A 15,000-nucleotide genomic window follows, 5' to 3' on the forward strand; every position below is an offset into this window, starting at 1 on the left:
ATTAAAACTCATTGTGTGTCGTATATTTGTGTTTTTAAACGGTCTCTGTTAGGGGTCAAAATTTGCTTAAGCCACGCCTAGATTGGTCTCTTTTAGGGGTTAAATTCAAAATTTCCGATGAGCATCCCCGTCTGTTTCATATGGGGGGCCCCCCCCCCCCCCCGGGGGCTACAGGGGCTTGCTCCCCTAGGGAATTTTGAAAACAAGGTTGTCTGGAACTGCATTTTGTGTGTTTTGAAAGCACTATCATAATATGACAATAGACATCCAAAAGCAAACCTCAATGTGGATATTTACTCAAACTTTTGAATTTCAAAATGGATCTTTTTTGGCGCAGAGACTATGGTACTTTACAAAAGTATTTTACAGTTTTGTAGAATAATGTAACTACATGTATTTAAAAAGAACAAAAGTAGAAATAAAGCTGACAATCCGCATTATTCGCTGGGTTTACAGTACCGCAAACCATATGATGATCAACAGTGCTGATCATGATGATCTTTCAGTAGTGTGCCAAGCTCAAGCCTCCTACACAAACAGTGAATCAGAACTGAACTATACTATCATTTAATTTAGGTATTTTGTATCAATTCATTTTCATTTGTTGACAAAAAAGTGGACCTCCACCGCCTGTAGGGGAGGGGGGAGGGGAGCACACTTGTCGCACTCCCCTTCCCTACGGGCCTTCAAAAGCTGTTACCACACACACACTACCTATGCCTTATCTAGCTGGCTCAAGTTAAGGCTTAAGTCACACATGGAGATTATGGGTGCCTACATACTGGAAATGCCGATCTCAAAACCAAGTAGGAAGATGTTCACCTATTAAAAGAGCCTGTTCTACCTGCAATCCAGCCACGAGCGCCTCCTGCCAAACCGAGCTCCAGCCCTCGAGCTAGCCCCCGTCACACTGAACTGGAAGAACAGTGGAGTACCTACATGCACCATGTAGGTAATAAGTAATACTTCAAAGGGGAGTGGAGGGAGAGGACACTAGAAAATGCAAGCTGCAGAAACAGCCCCGTGGTTTGAACAGAGTAATACATATGAGCACATGCGAAGGCGCACACATAGACCGTATCAGAACACTGCTGATCGACTCAGTGAATGCCAGGGCACTTGTTCCCTGTTATGTTCACTTGTTATGTTTATTCACAGGGTTATCTCATATGTAGCTAGGAGCACAGATAATTTTCATGAACTTTTCTTCCTGACGTTAGCATACAAAATAGAAAAACTGACCTTCATATATTAGCCAATTGAAAACTGATGGTAGACTGGAGGGTAATTGCAACGTGAGCAATGCTAAATTAACAATTATTTATAATTTATTGATGAACTTTCAGTACATGGGATTGAGAAGAAAACTATGTCATTATTTTTATTCAAGGTGCTGTACAGTATAGCCTGTGTAGTATAATATTAAATTTTTGCTTGGTTTTCTCTCTGACAGATGAATCAGATGAGGATACAGTTGGATACTGAATCCCGCAACCTTGCAGCTGCCACTGATGACAACATTCATTTGAAAGCTCAGGTAGAGGCACTGCACTCCAAAAACATCAATCTGGAAGCCAAGGTATTTCTCACCATGTTAACAACTGAGTCGCAAAGTGGAGGTTGGGTGCCTGCTCCCATAGCTGGCAAATCCTGGCAACCCAACCATGAGCCCCCATGCATCATGACAGAGAAACAGGCAGCCATCACACTGATAAAATCAGTGGGAAAGGAGAGGGTAGGGAGGGGAAACACTCAAAGCAAAAGACGCCAACCCTTGAAATGGATTCCTCAACCTGCTAAAATGTAACTAACTTAACTTTGAGAGGGTAATGTGAAGAGCTAGTTTTCTCCCATTATAGACCATGTGAGCGTTAGCCCTACTAACGGAACTGGCCCACACAAGGACAGAGAAAAACTCTGACCAGGGTGGGAATTGAACCCACGACGTTCAAGTTAGATCACCGCTGCTCTACCGATTGAGCTACAAGGTCAGACGGGAGCAGGTTGTGGGAATTTAAGATGTTAATGTCACGACAATGAATTTGTACGGCTAGTACAAGGAGAGTTAATTTTTCGTAAACGTTTTTGTGGACCCAAAAATTGCCATTAATTTTATAGTAGGGCTAATCTCACATGGTCTATAAAGGGAGAAAACTAGCACTTCACATTACCCCTCATAGTTAAGTCTGTTGAAGTATATTAGAGTGCTACACAGCCAACGTTTGCAAAAACGTAACCCTCCTTGTACTTCCACTAAAATGCACTTGCATGCTACACATCACGAACCTCATACAGGGGGTTCAGGCACAATTGTTGCATAACCCCACTGCTGACTAAAACAACTGCTCCTCATTTGTGACTCTGTTAAATTGCATTTGATTGCATTAATAAATGTGATTCATTGACTGACGCACTTTTTTTTTTGCTTTCTGGGGTTCACTTTGCCACCTTTCATAATGACATTATGCTTGAGTTTTGAAAGAAGCTTGTGGTATGTGCATGTGATGATGCTACAACTGGAGGTTTCTACAGTTATTGCTCCTTGTACTGCCACTAAAATGCACTTGCATGCTACATATCACGAACCCCACACAGGGGGTTCAGGCACAATTGTTGCATAACCCCACTGCTGACTAAAACAACTACTCCTTATTTGCTAACTCCGTTAAATTGCATTTGATTGCATTTCTAAACCTGATTCATTGACTGACTCACTTTTTTTGGCTTTCTGGGATTCAAGTTGCCACCTTTCATAATGACATTTAATGCTTGAGTTTTGAAAGAAGCTTGTGGTATGTACATGTGATGATGCCACAACTGGAGGTTTCTACAGTTATTGCTTCGGGCTAATTAAAAGAACCCAAGTCTTTGGGGACAGAATAAGTGTTAATTTAAATATTATACCATGACCCTCCATAAGTTCAAACTCGCAGCGTTTGGGTGTTTCATATATTATTGCTGCATTCCAATAATTATTGGCAAATGGAGAAAATGATGTTGCTTTTGAAAATAGCTATTAAAACCATTTTTGCAAGTGTTTAGAGAATTGTTATTAGTCCACAAGGAATCCAAATGGAACCATGCATGCTGGGGTGAATATGTGCAGTGAGTCATTTTATTCCACTTGATTTGTGGACGGTGTGGAAACTTTGCTGATACGCTTTCTTAGTCCAAGAGTTCTCTTGCATCGAACTTTTTTTGCAGAAATGGGAATCCTTCGTGTCTGAGTCAACACAATGATCTCATGTGTGGACCATCAGCGAAAATACAATTGAAAGCAATATCATTTTTATTAGCAAATGAAAATTTTATCCTCTTAGTATGGTGTACAATCACGGACACAATATATCCTTGCAGTGTTCAAGTTTGGAAGCTCAGAATTCTGGTCTTATTCAAAACTTGGAAATGGAACGTCAGCAAGCAGCAAACACCGTGAAGAACCTTGAGGCTAAGTTACGCGAGCTTCAGGAGGCATTGATGGCTAAAGTGCGTGAGCTGGGACTTGCTTACAATGCGCATTTACCTCTGGATCTCGAACTGGATGCATTTGCCACTTTGTTGGAGGCGGAGGAAAGAAGGTATTGTATATGTCTGATTTTCACCACCTATCTGATATTTCATATTTGTTCACTCTAAGAGTGCCAAATAGACTGAATTTAAACTTCACAAAACACGTTTTCCACCACGTTACGGTATATTACTGCCATCCCCTAGAGACGTTAGAGACATCCCAAACAGTTGCTCTCTTTGAAATGCATTTTGCCCAAGATGGCGCTAATGAAACTAAACGGGATGACAATTTGGTATTTTCTACCTGATCATGTGGTGTTAACATTGATTAAATTCCTCTTCTACGAATTTGAAAGACGATTGTAGAATAAAGAGCTATTATGGAGCATTCAGTAGCTGATGTCTTTTTTTTTTTTTTCAGGCTAAACCTGGCCATGGAAAGTAAGGTTCCTATTGGACCCGTCCGTTCTCGTACCTGGCATTCCCCTAGTACAGGAAAAGTACCTCCCCCCACTACAAAACGTCCTGCTACGACTCTTGGCATCACACACTCACCAGCAGTTGCAAGTAAAACGATACGACAGCCGATTACACGACCAAAGAGTACTGCAGGTACGCGGGATGTTGTTCTGATAAGATCCTGTCTCTTAGATTGCTCTATAACGTATGACTCGATCTCATCTCAGAGGGGGTATTTTATGGCCCCAACCTACCCCGTCTTATGGTACCGTACACGGTCTCAGGCAAGGTCTTTTGCATTGTGAGTACTCAAACTGTCTATCGAAAACCTTGTGGCTCTACCTATGGCCTCACACAGTTGTTCTTTTTCATTGATGACTGTGCGAACAGCATTCAGCATTCATCTGCTGTGCAAGATTTAAGGCTACTTGTTTCTTCACATCTTAACCAAGAGTAACATCATTCTTTTTCTGTCATTAGGAACTTTGATCGGTGGTAAAACAAAGCCTGTTATTCATCCAATAACCACGGTCAGCCCATACCGACACACTTGGTCTTATGTACCTAACTTCGTGGACTATCACAGCCCTTCATCCAGGTATTTGTCCCCTTCTTTAATTCAGTAATGACAGGACCCCATAACCAGAAGCTTTCAACTCCAATAGGACGTTTTCACGTGACGTCATCGACGCCATGTTGGTGGAGGAAAACAAAAGATCTCTCATTAGCTTCTTTTGTTCGTCCACCAGAAGTCGTACATTTCTCTATTGTTATTGGTGTATCTAGAGATTGGTTGAAAACGTCCTATTCTAGTTCTACACAACGGCATTTTTACAGATTAAGCTATTTTTTTGATGAGTTCTTAAATAAGATTTGGTTTGCACGGGTGACCATTCTCAACCCCATGGGTAATAATTCCTCACGCAAGACTTGTAATTTGCTGCCCAGGAAGGTCTTGTTTTGCGGGAAATTCAGTCTAAAAATAACTCGGACCGTAAAAACGCCGTTCCACAAATACAATGTAGTTATACGCTTTCAGTCGTGGGTTCCTGGTAGTGGAAACTGTGATTGAAGTTCTTATGGTTTAACATTATAGTTTTCAGCATAGAGCAAGTTTCAATCGAGTGTCGTAAAACCAAAACCGAAGTAATTACTTTGGCCAATCAAAAAGGACGGAGAGACAGAGACAATCCAGTAAACCAATCAAAACTCGAAGTAATTACACTTAGCCGACACAAAGCGCGGGAAAATGTGCACGCGCGAGCCACGATTGCTTTTGGTTTCACTTCTGATTGGTTGAAAAAGTGGCGCGAGAACTTTGAACCAATCACTAAGTGAAGTAATGCAAAACCAAAGCAATTCTCTAATTACTAAGTTTCAACACTCAATTGAAAATCGTCTAATAGGGAGCGGGATTGGCGCAATGGTTTGCGCACTCACATTCCACCAATGTGGCCTGAGATCGGTTCCAAGACAACTCAAAAACAAACATTAATATTGATTCATCTAGGGTGCGTTTGTTTTGGGAGAATCCAAAAACGGATTTGCGATCTCTGATCGTATAGATTCTTTACCACCAAAAACTTGGAAGGTCCATAAAGGATCAGTAGCCGACTGACAACGTGAAATAGAGACCTGGAACAGAACGGCCTTGACATTTTAAAGCAACGCAAGCGTACATTGTCGTTGCGTGCAATTTCAAAAAAATGACGGGAAGCTGATTTGTTTGGGAGAATTCTACCAACCTCGTTCCCAGGGTCTCTCGTGCGTTAAGATGAGAGACCCTGCGAACGAGGTTGGAATTCTACTCGAAGAAGTACTAAGGGGTCATGGATTTAACTGAATATACGCCTCAAGAGAAGAAATAGCTTAACAGTCGTTAAAAACAGGTGACGAAAAGCATCGGTGCTAAGTACAAAGCGACTGCTGAGGGTATTTTTGCAGCTGTTGGAAAGGTGTCAACGATTGCTGTCAAGCACCTTTTTCGTGTAATTCTTGGTGTGAAATGTACACAAAAACTTACCTTGTTTTCCACCTCCTCGTGACCTCGATGAGAGAAAATGGCGTGAATAAAACAGTTCGGCTAAACCGTTTTGTACCGTAACTGTTGTGTACCATTTTTGCGCGGAAAATGCACCTTTCGTACTGGCGTGAGTTACATGTTTCCACCAGAAATTGTCATACTGAAACGAGTCATACCGACGCGAGTTCCCATTTCATTCCGGTACCGCGAATCCCCACAAGTGTCATGTAAACGAAGAACAACCACGCGTTTCGGTATGAACTTGACCTTTGGGTGGACTGGAACGGGTAGCGTATGCGTGAATTTCGTCAATCCAAAATGACATACAGTCCCGTCATAGAACTTATGCAGGGGTGAGTTTTCTCATGTAAGCAGCCCCTAATATTCCACATAAAGACAACGGTTCACTTGAATATTTGTTTATATCATTTCAGAATGATAAAACCGAATTTTAAAGTGTATTAAAATTGATTTTAAAGCGTTCTTTTAAAAGGTTCTTGATTTGCAGCCAGTGGTGTCAATTTAAAGACATACGTCTTTCATTAATCCTGGCCTGGGCCAGAAAATTACGGTGATTATAGAAAAGGACAAAGCCAACAAACGATAAAACGATAAACGGCTTTAAAGCAAAACGCAATACTAATTTAATTTTAGGTTTTCTTTCTGTATAATCATTTTAATAATGAAATAAATGGAATTTAAGTATTGTAGCTTAAACTGATACTTCCTCAACTTGTGTAACTATAAGCTAATGATCAGCACATAACTTTCCCGACAAATCAGGTCGGTGAATCGAACCAACACAGGACATAGAAAAAGAGAGCTTTGATTGTTGTTGTTGTTGTTGAACTGCTGGCTAGATGAAATAAGAACTTTTTTTCAAAATGTATGGAGAATTGGAATTTTGATCATGGGACTGACTCTGGTTTCTTTATTTCTTTTCGAGGTCTCGATTTCTCCGGAGTCTTCCTCCCACACTGGCCCAATATGATTCCGTCTTCAAGATTTACTACTAGGAAACGAAAGCTTTCAAGTGATGATACTGTACTGTAGTAATTAACCATAAATAGAGCAGTTTTCAGTGGAGTGAACTTAACTGCCTTATTTTGCCAATCTCGGCGTACTTGACCTAGGAGCGCATGCCGACGTATTGTTCACCTTTCAAACACTTTCCGTCCGAGAAAGAATTCAGACAATTAAATTAGCCAACAAGTGTTACGCAAAGCAAAGAATCTTCAAGTCAAGCTAAGAGCGTAGTAATTCAAAAGCAATAAAGAAATTACTGTCGCCACTCACTTGAAACCGCTCTACGAACGGAAACAAACTACTTTCGATTTTTATTTCTTCATTTACGAAAGAAAGAAACAATGATGACGAAAGTGATGACGACGATGATGTTGATGATGATGATGATGATAAAGGATAATAATGGCTCAGTGCAATAAACTGATAGCGAGAAATTGAAAAACAAAATTTAAAAAAACGGCTTTTCCCATGAGTCTGTCGCCCCATACCCAACAATGCATTTGGTTTTGTTTGAAAACTACTGTTTTATGATTTGAAACTATTAAATACGTCAATACTAATGAAGATGGAGACTTTCGAAAGCTGCATCAGGCTTGCCCGAAAAGGATCCATCTTTTAATTTATTTCTAAGAACAGCCGATTTCCTAATTTGGATCTCTCTCGGCCTTGGATAAATAAGAGATACTGGGAAGACTACCCACTTGATATAAGAGTATTGATGAGAAACAAGAAATGATTTTGTTATGACACTGTGATCGTCTCATAGAACTTGACTTGCAAATTCCTTTTTGGTCAATTATTGAGAGAGCCACAGTAACATTTAAGAGTACTAACCAGAAATGATTTTTTATCATATATAAGATAAGTTAAGTTAAGTTAAGTTAAGTTATTAGAAGTGATCTAATAATAATTGTTATTGTCGTAATTTGTTTCATATTTATTGTGACCACAATATTTTAATCTAAAGAGCGGTTATAGAATTATCAAAGTTGTTTCCTTCAGTCGGTTTCCATTAAAAAATATTGAAAAATACGGCAATTTAATATATTAGAAAAAAATCACCGTTGTTAACCTTTGACGAATGCGTGAGCGATAATAGGGTCATTCTTTTTCTTTTCACTAGTTTCCTAACGATTTAGTTAAACTACTGCTCAACACAGTTCTCACACATTAACTTTAAGTTATTTGAAATAGTTGCATTTGCACGAAACGATTTGTATTCCTTGTCGTTTGAATAAAATGGGCTTTTGACCTCCATAACGTTGTTTGCCTCAAGAGACGAAGTTATTTCGATGGTGAATCGGGAATACTCGGAAAATCCGAATGCTTTTTACGGGAGTCGAACGAACTCACGACCTTCGGAAGACTCGTGGGAGTTGGGCCATTGATCTAGGTTTAGGTGACGTATTGTCCTGCTCTACTGCTGTAAATGAAATGGCTTGCTTTCTAAACTATGCCTTATCTAGTATGTGGATGTAGAACTGGTTTTATGTTCGCATCTTAACGACGAGGCTCGTGCAAAGTCGAGATGAATCCATGACAGCCTATGTACGTTTGTAACAGATTCAACCGGCCCCTAACGCTGCCTCGCACTCAGACCTTGGGGGTGTGGACTGAAACATCGATCCCGCGATAAATTTCCGCGTACAAATATTAGTTCGTTTGCTCTCCCTTTGAGCTGTGCAACATACGTGTTCTCCATTAGAGCAGCTGAAGGGCATAATAGAGTTTAAAGTGCACCTAAACTCAAATATTTTTCGTCTACTATACGAATCTCACCCAACATCGTTCCCAGGGCTTTTCACCGCGGAGAGTACCAAAGATAGGGAAAAGCCCTGGGAACGAGGTTGAATATCCCCACCAAAAGCAAACGTGTTTTACCATTGTTACCGCAAAAATTCGCTTTTTATTTGCCGGACAAGACGCGCAAAGTTATCGAAACAAGCAGTAGACTGTCAGTTGGACCCACGACCGTGATGTGAGAGGCATGTCTCGAATTTACGTCACAAACTGCTTTGCAATGCCAAATTTCTTTGAAAACAAAAATGCAAAGCAGTTCCAGTTTGTGACGTAAAATCGAGAATAGACCCATTCCTCTCACATCACGGTCGTGGGTCCAAATTACCGCTAGTCAGTTGTCAAGTTTACGTGGCTTGCACGGCACAGAAAAAGTGAAATTCTGGGTAGCAATGCTGACATATGTTTGCTTTGGATGGGGATGGCAAGATTAAAACAAAGCTTCTCCTTATTCCCGCCAACGAAACTCCTAATATGGGCAGTTAACAGTTCGATTGCCCAATCACATTGCTGCATTTCAAATGACGTCAAAGCGAAACTTTCCAGAAAGTTCCATGGGGAGGCGACATTGTTTGCATCCGTGTTCGCTAAGCCAATGAAAATTCGCGCTCGTTTATTTTTGTTCGATAAGCCAATCAAATGTTTTGCATTTTTGCTTACGTTCTGTTTTTACAGAAGCTCATGACCTTGAAGCGTTTAACTCTGGTTGAGAGCAGGGGTTTTTTTTAGTTTAAAAACTTCCTTATTTGGATGTAACGTAGCTCGTGCATTTTCCTGCGCGTGCAGCATCGATCTCATTTTTGTCCATATTTGGGCATAAAATTTGTGTTAAAACTCCCCAGCTTTGTTCCAAGGAAAAGGTCATATGAAAGTTGCTTTAGTATCTCCCAGAGTTTTAAACTAATCGTCTCTAACAGAGAAAAGATCCCAAGTAATATAAAATAATGGAGCTGTGTGGAGACAAGTTAAAAGGGAAAGCAACTGATTTGCCGACCGTGGCTAAAGAATGTTGCGTGTTTAAGCTCCCTATTCATGGTACTTTGCACACACGCCACAAAGTGTTTTCTTCAGCTTAAGAACCTCTTGTGTTATTGTTTAGGATTCTGGTAAAAGGTCTTGGTTTAATTAACCATTGACACCCGGGGGTTCCCCATTGACAGGTAAAATCGACTGGCGTTAGACAGAGTAAAATACCAAGTCTGGCTGGTTCAGGCCAGTTTAGGCCCCTTTCAAAAATACCATAATACTCTGCTGGCCCTCCAAAAGTTTGCACCAGCATTGTTTCCACTTTCTCTTGAGACTTACAATGGTCCCAATATCAAGAAAATAAAAGCAATACTTATGCAAACGTTTGCAGGGAAAACAAAGAGTAGAAGCGGCCCATTGGACAACCCTCCTCTGAAAGGGCCTAAGCCATCAACCTCGCTCCCAGAGAAGAAGAGAGTCCCCGGGAACGTGGCTGCTTAAGCCATGAACTACATCTCCTAACATCTCTGTTACATTGGTTGGAAAACTCCAGCGTATATATATATGTAGTCCTCCCGCCTATGTCGGGTCCGTCGCTAAACTCATAAAAGCTCACAAACGAAAAGCTTTGGAGTTTTTCATTTTGCTTAATACTTTATGAATGCTTGTCAATCCAGTCACACAGGAAATGTTCGGATCTTAGAAGTCAGCCCAGACGGCAACTACGTGAGGGTCTTCAATACTTCAAGCTTCAAAGTGAGTTTGTTTCATTTTAACAACTCCATGTGGCTTACACCTTGCTTTTAATCGCTGTCATTCAGTTTTGGCTGACGTATCATGTCATGTTGTCATCCAGCGCTTTCACATTTCTTCAGCGTTATCCGTGTTTCTTGGGACCGGTTGCAAATTATCTATATCACCTTTATCTCTTCATTTCGCAGACAAAAGTCTTTGTTCTTTTCCCCCTAAAGAGCCTTCACGTTTTATCAGTGCCTAAAGCAAACGCATAGGTAGTGTTGATAGGTAAACGCGACCTTACTCTTTTGTTTTATTTGTTAACTCCATTATCCATTGATTTATTTACCTTTTTCAATAAAAGGATGAAGAGATTGGTGGGCACATGATTCAACAAAATGTAGCTGGCAGACCTGTCACAGTATTCCGTTTTCCCCCGAGAACAAAGCTAAAGGCTCTGTCGCATGCAACTGTGAGTATAATCAACTTCACTAAGAGTTTCACCAAGCTGGCCTGGCAACTTGAACGTGTACAATCAAATTTGCTTAACATTGTTTTCCAAGAAAGGTTTTGTTTCAGGACAAACAGAACTTCATAATCGCTCAATTATTTTCACTTTCAAATTTCTCGGGCGCCATCATTTTGAATAATTGTGACGTGTTAAGGTTACTCAATTGTTGATGTACCTAGACTTTTTGTGTTAGAGCATTAGGGCAACCATCAGACGTCACAATTAACACAATAATTAAACTGTCTGATAAATATAAAGTAAGAGACTTAGGTGTCGTACTGGACAATAAACTTCATTTAAGACAGCATGTCAATGATATTTGCAAAAAGGCTATTTCTGCAATAATGTTAATTAGTCTAATCAGGAAGAACATTTCACAAAGTAATCTTTAATAAAGGTATCGTAAATGCTTTTGGGATTTCCCGCATCGATTACTGCAGTAGTATTCTCTATGCAGACTGCCTCCGGTTGAGCACGAAAAACTGTAACCGGTTCAGAGCATCAACAAATGAACGAAATAAAGTAAGTTACTTCGCCTTTGTTTTGCCTTTTCGAGCTTTTTTTAACTGTTTTAATTTGGGACGTTGTTGTTTGAGAGGCTGTCGTAATCTTCCTAAGACGAAGTCAAGGCTGGACACAGTGATTCACGGAGAAATGTGCTCGAAAGCCTTTTTCTCGCGGAAAAGCGAGTTCGCTGCGCCGTTTTTCCTTCCAACGAAAAGAGCATTGTTTGTGTACCTCCCTGTCTGATCAGCTTGCTGAAAGCATTATCCTTTCGGTTCGAATGAAAAAGATTTCCTTCACATTTCCACATCGGACAGTTGTCCGCCGATGCTTGTGCTTGTCTTTTTTTCGACTACGGGACTGAAATTAGGGATCTTGCCCGCGTGCAATTACCACTTACCCCTCCGGCACACAGTGGGATCCGGTCCTTGAAAATACAGCACTTTCCCCACAGTCCACATAGCCCACGTATATTTTCACGAACAGAACTCGACTGTGTACCGGAGGAGTAAGTGGCAGTTGCGCGCGAGCACGTTCCCTAATTTCAGTCCCGTGGTTGAAAAGACGAGCACTTCGCTTATCAGTTCTTATAAACGTTCACCCGATCATCTACTTCGGCAAGTTCTGAACGTCATGAAAGCCACTTATGGTCAAAGAACCTTCTCTTATTGCGCCTATGGAACAGTTTGCCTAAATCTTCGATAAAAAAAACTCTGAGACTGTAACTATTTTGAAGAAGAAACTTAAAACATTTCGTATTCCTTTTTGCGACTATTTTGACCCTTAGATAGCCATACGATTTTACTTATTGACTTTTTACTTATTTTAATTGAGTTGTGAAAATGTTTTTAGCCTCCCGCTGCAAGCGCATTGAGAATTTTAAATGCGCTGACAAATACTATATTCAGTATTATTATTATTGAAGAAGGTCTGTCGCATTTAAAATTGAAATTGAAAATAAGAGATCTTAAAGGTTATTTTCCTCTAAAACAAACGCTTTCTTTGAAACTATCTTAAGCAAGTTTGTTTGGATCTTTCTTTCCTCGGCTGTAAGATTGCCTTTTTGTAGAACTGGAGGTTCCTCTTTAAAAGTTATCCTTGGATGGTTTTATTTCGACGCGTGCACTTGAGAAAAAGTCAACAGCCAAACCCAGTGCTCATGTTCAGAACTGGAGACTCGTTCTAATACTTCAGTCTAATTGAGGGTCGCTATCAACGGTGGAAAGTTCAAAGTGTCAAACTTTGTGGCTTGTCATCGTGTCTTAGCTCTCCCAGTCTCTTTTTGGATGCTTCTTGCCTTGAGTTTAAAAGCGGACGAACGCAATTTGAAAAACAGGAGTCTTTTTTAAATCAAGGCTTAAAAAGTGGGACACTTAGGGCCAGTTATTTAAACAAAGTCTAAATTAAGCCGCGGCTTAAGACAATTAGTGGACCTCCAAATCTGTTTATAAGCGGTATATTTTAAGAAGGTAAATTGCTGTCTAGTTTGGAATGCAAGCCTTCTTGTTATTATCAGCAGCAGACAATATTAAGATATGACTGTTGACAATATTGAAAATGGCTTAGAACGCGGTTTTGTTAAACATTGTCTAAACTATGTTTTAATAATCGACCCTTAGTGTTTAGTTAACATAGTTTTAAAAGAAGAATTAACTTTTTGGGTCTTAGTCACAGGACGCAGATGTACTTATGTAGAATGAATTTTTGTTTGTTTGCTTGACAAGCGGATTTTTATTACACCATTAATTTTTTATGATGTCCTGTTAATAATGGAGTGCTAATTGTTGCCTAACTTTGTAGGTGTGGTCTGCAGCGAGTTTGTCGAGGCACAATCCCCCATCCGACTTCTTGTGGAAGGAGCAGCATAAGTGGGGAACTGGACCGGAATGTACCACAATCCTTTGCAAGCCAAATGGGCAGGTGAGACCGGCTAGTTTCCCTCAAAGTGAGGCAGGATAATTTTTCGCGAAATGGTACTATACGTTCCGCAGTTAAGACGACAAAAGAGGAACGAGCTGGAAAGCAAATGAAATGATTTTGTCGTTCTTTTCAAACGAACGGAATTTTCTGTACAATAGACAAAAATTTTGTTCACTCGGGACGCAATTTCTTTTTCGTCAAGAAAAAAATTGCTTTGAGATTAACTGTTCCATTTGTTTGAAGGAAGGATATGTATGGAAGGAATTCCAACAACTACGAGCCTAATTGTCTTACCATAGTTATTAGAAGGAGACCCTCTTAAAACCACTTGTCTTTGAAAGGCTCTCTGTTTTATTAAGTAGGGCATAATGCAGTAGAAATAGCAATAAAAACAACTAGCTCTTTCAGTCTTGAACTGTTCCACCGACATTCTTCCTGCCAGCTATCTAAGTACTTCATGTTTACTCCAATCTTGGGGTTGGTTGAGAAACTATAGACAAAACTAAATATGCAACAGAACGATGAAACCTAAGCGTAAATACAATTGAGATATATGCGTGCTATTACGATCCACTAAATTTGGAGATTGTTTATAAGAAGTCCGTGATAACTGATGCCAACTTGGTTAAAAATGTGACTTATTTGCAAGTTGGCTTAACTATGTGGAACTGATTGAATTGGTAAAGACTACATTAAAATTAAAGAAGGGCAAATTCACTGTAAAATGCTTGCGTTCTCCACATTTCTCATCAATGGTTCGTTGAGTTGCTTCATGGCAAAGAAATATACCAAGATATTAAGCGCACAAATATGAACAACGCGCGAGTGGGGCTTGTATTTTAAGACTAACTATCGGGTCTTTTTACATGGCTTTCTTGTTGCTATGATAATCTATTATCTCACGATATCTTGCGCATTGTGTTAAGCAATTATTGTTGTTTCTTCGGTTCCATGACTTAGCTTTTTTGTTGATAGTGTTGTAGAGTCAATCCTAAATAAATCCTAAATGTATGGGCGTTTATAAACTGCTGAAAGTGTCGAAATTGGTTCGAGCCGCCTTAATTAATTAAACGGGCTCACTGTATTTTGTAGGCTGTGGCGTGGACGACTGCTGCCTATCCTTTCGGTGTGCCGAACCAAATTCCCACGCGGGACACAGGGCCTGACGGTGGACTGGATCAAGAGCCTGTTAAGGAACGGACATCACCTCGATCGCCAAGGTGGGAAGCGGAAACGGCGTTCAAATCATACGAAACTAACCAAAACAAACAATTGGGATATTTAGTACACTTAGTAGTAGGCTTCAAATACCCCTCTTTTTTATCGTGTGCATAATGAAGATTATGTTCAACTGAACTAAAAATGTATTGACATTGAAAGGTTTTACCGTGTTTAGATAATTTTAAACAATAGATAACCACTAAATGACAAATACACCATGTATCTTCCGTTTAGATCATACGAAAATAGCTACACCAAATATTTGGGATACTTATAGTAGACTTAGTAGTACGCAAATACCCCTCTATTTTATCGTGTGCATAGTGAA

General features: G+C 40.0%; 1 protein-coding gene across 3 annotated transcripts in view; it reads left to right on the top strand.

Annotated features, from left to right (window-relative positions):
- The window catches only part of LOC137969937 (lamin-B1.S-like), a 23,979-nt gene that overhangs the window by 5,390 nt on the left and 3,589 nt on the right, over nt 1-15,000 (top strand). For all 3 annotated transcript variants that reach the window (XM_068816347.1, XM_068816348.1, XM_068816349.1), the window contains exons 4-11: nt 1,454-1,579; nt 3,358-3,578; nt 3,932-4,122; nt 4,450-4,567; nt 10,459-10,537; nt 10,881-10,988; nt 13,332-13,451; nt 14,544-14,671. In XM_068816347.1, the coding sequence (XP_068672448.1) occupies nt 1,454-1,579; nt 3,358-3,578; nt 3,932-4,122; nt 4,450-4,567; nt 10,459-10,537; nt 10,881-10,988; nt 13,332-13,451; nt 14,544-14,671 (1,091 nt within the window). The remainder of the gene's footprint in view (nt 1-1,453; nt 1,580-3,357; nt 3,579-3,931; nt 4,123-4,449; nt 4,568-10,458; nt 10,538-10,880; nt 10,989-13,331; nt 13,452-14,543; nt 14,672-15,000) is intronic.

Source organism: Montipora foliosa, chromosome 9, assembly GCF_036669935.1.
Source record: "Montipora foliosa isolate CH-2021 chromosome 9, ASM3666993v2, whole genome shotgun sequence".
Lineage (NCBI taxonomy): Eukaryota > Metazoa > Cnidaria > Anthozoa > Scleractinia > Acroporidae > Montipora > Montipora foliosa.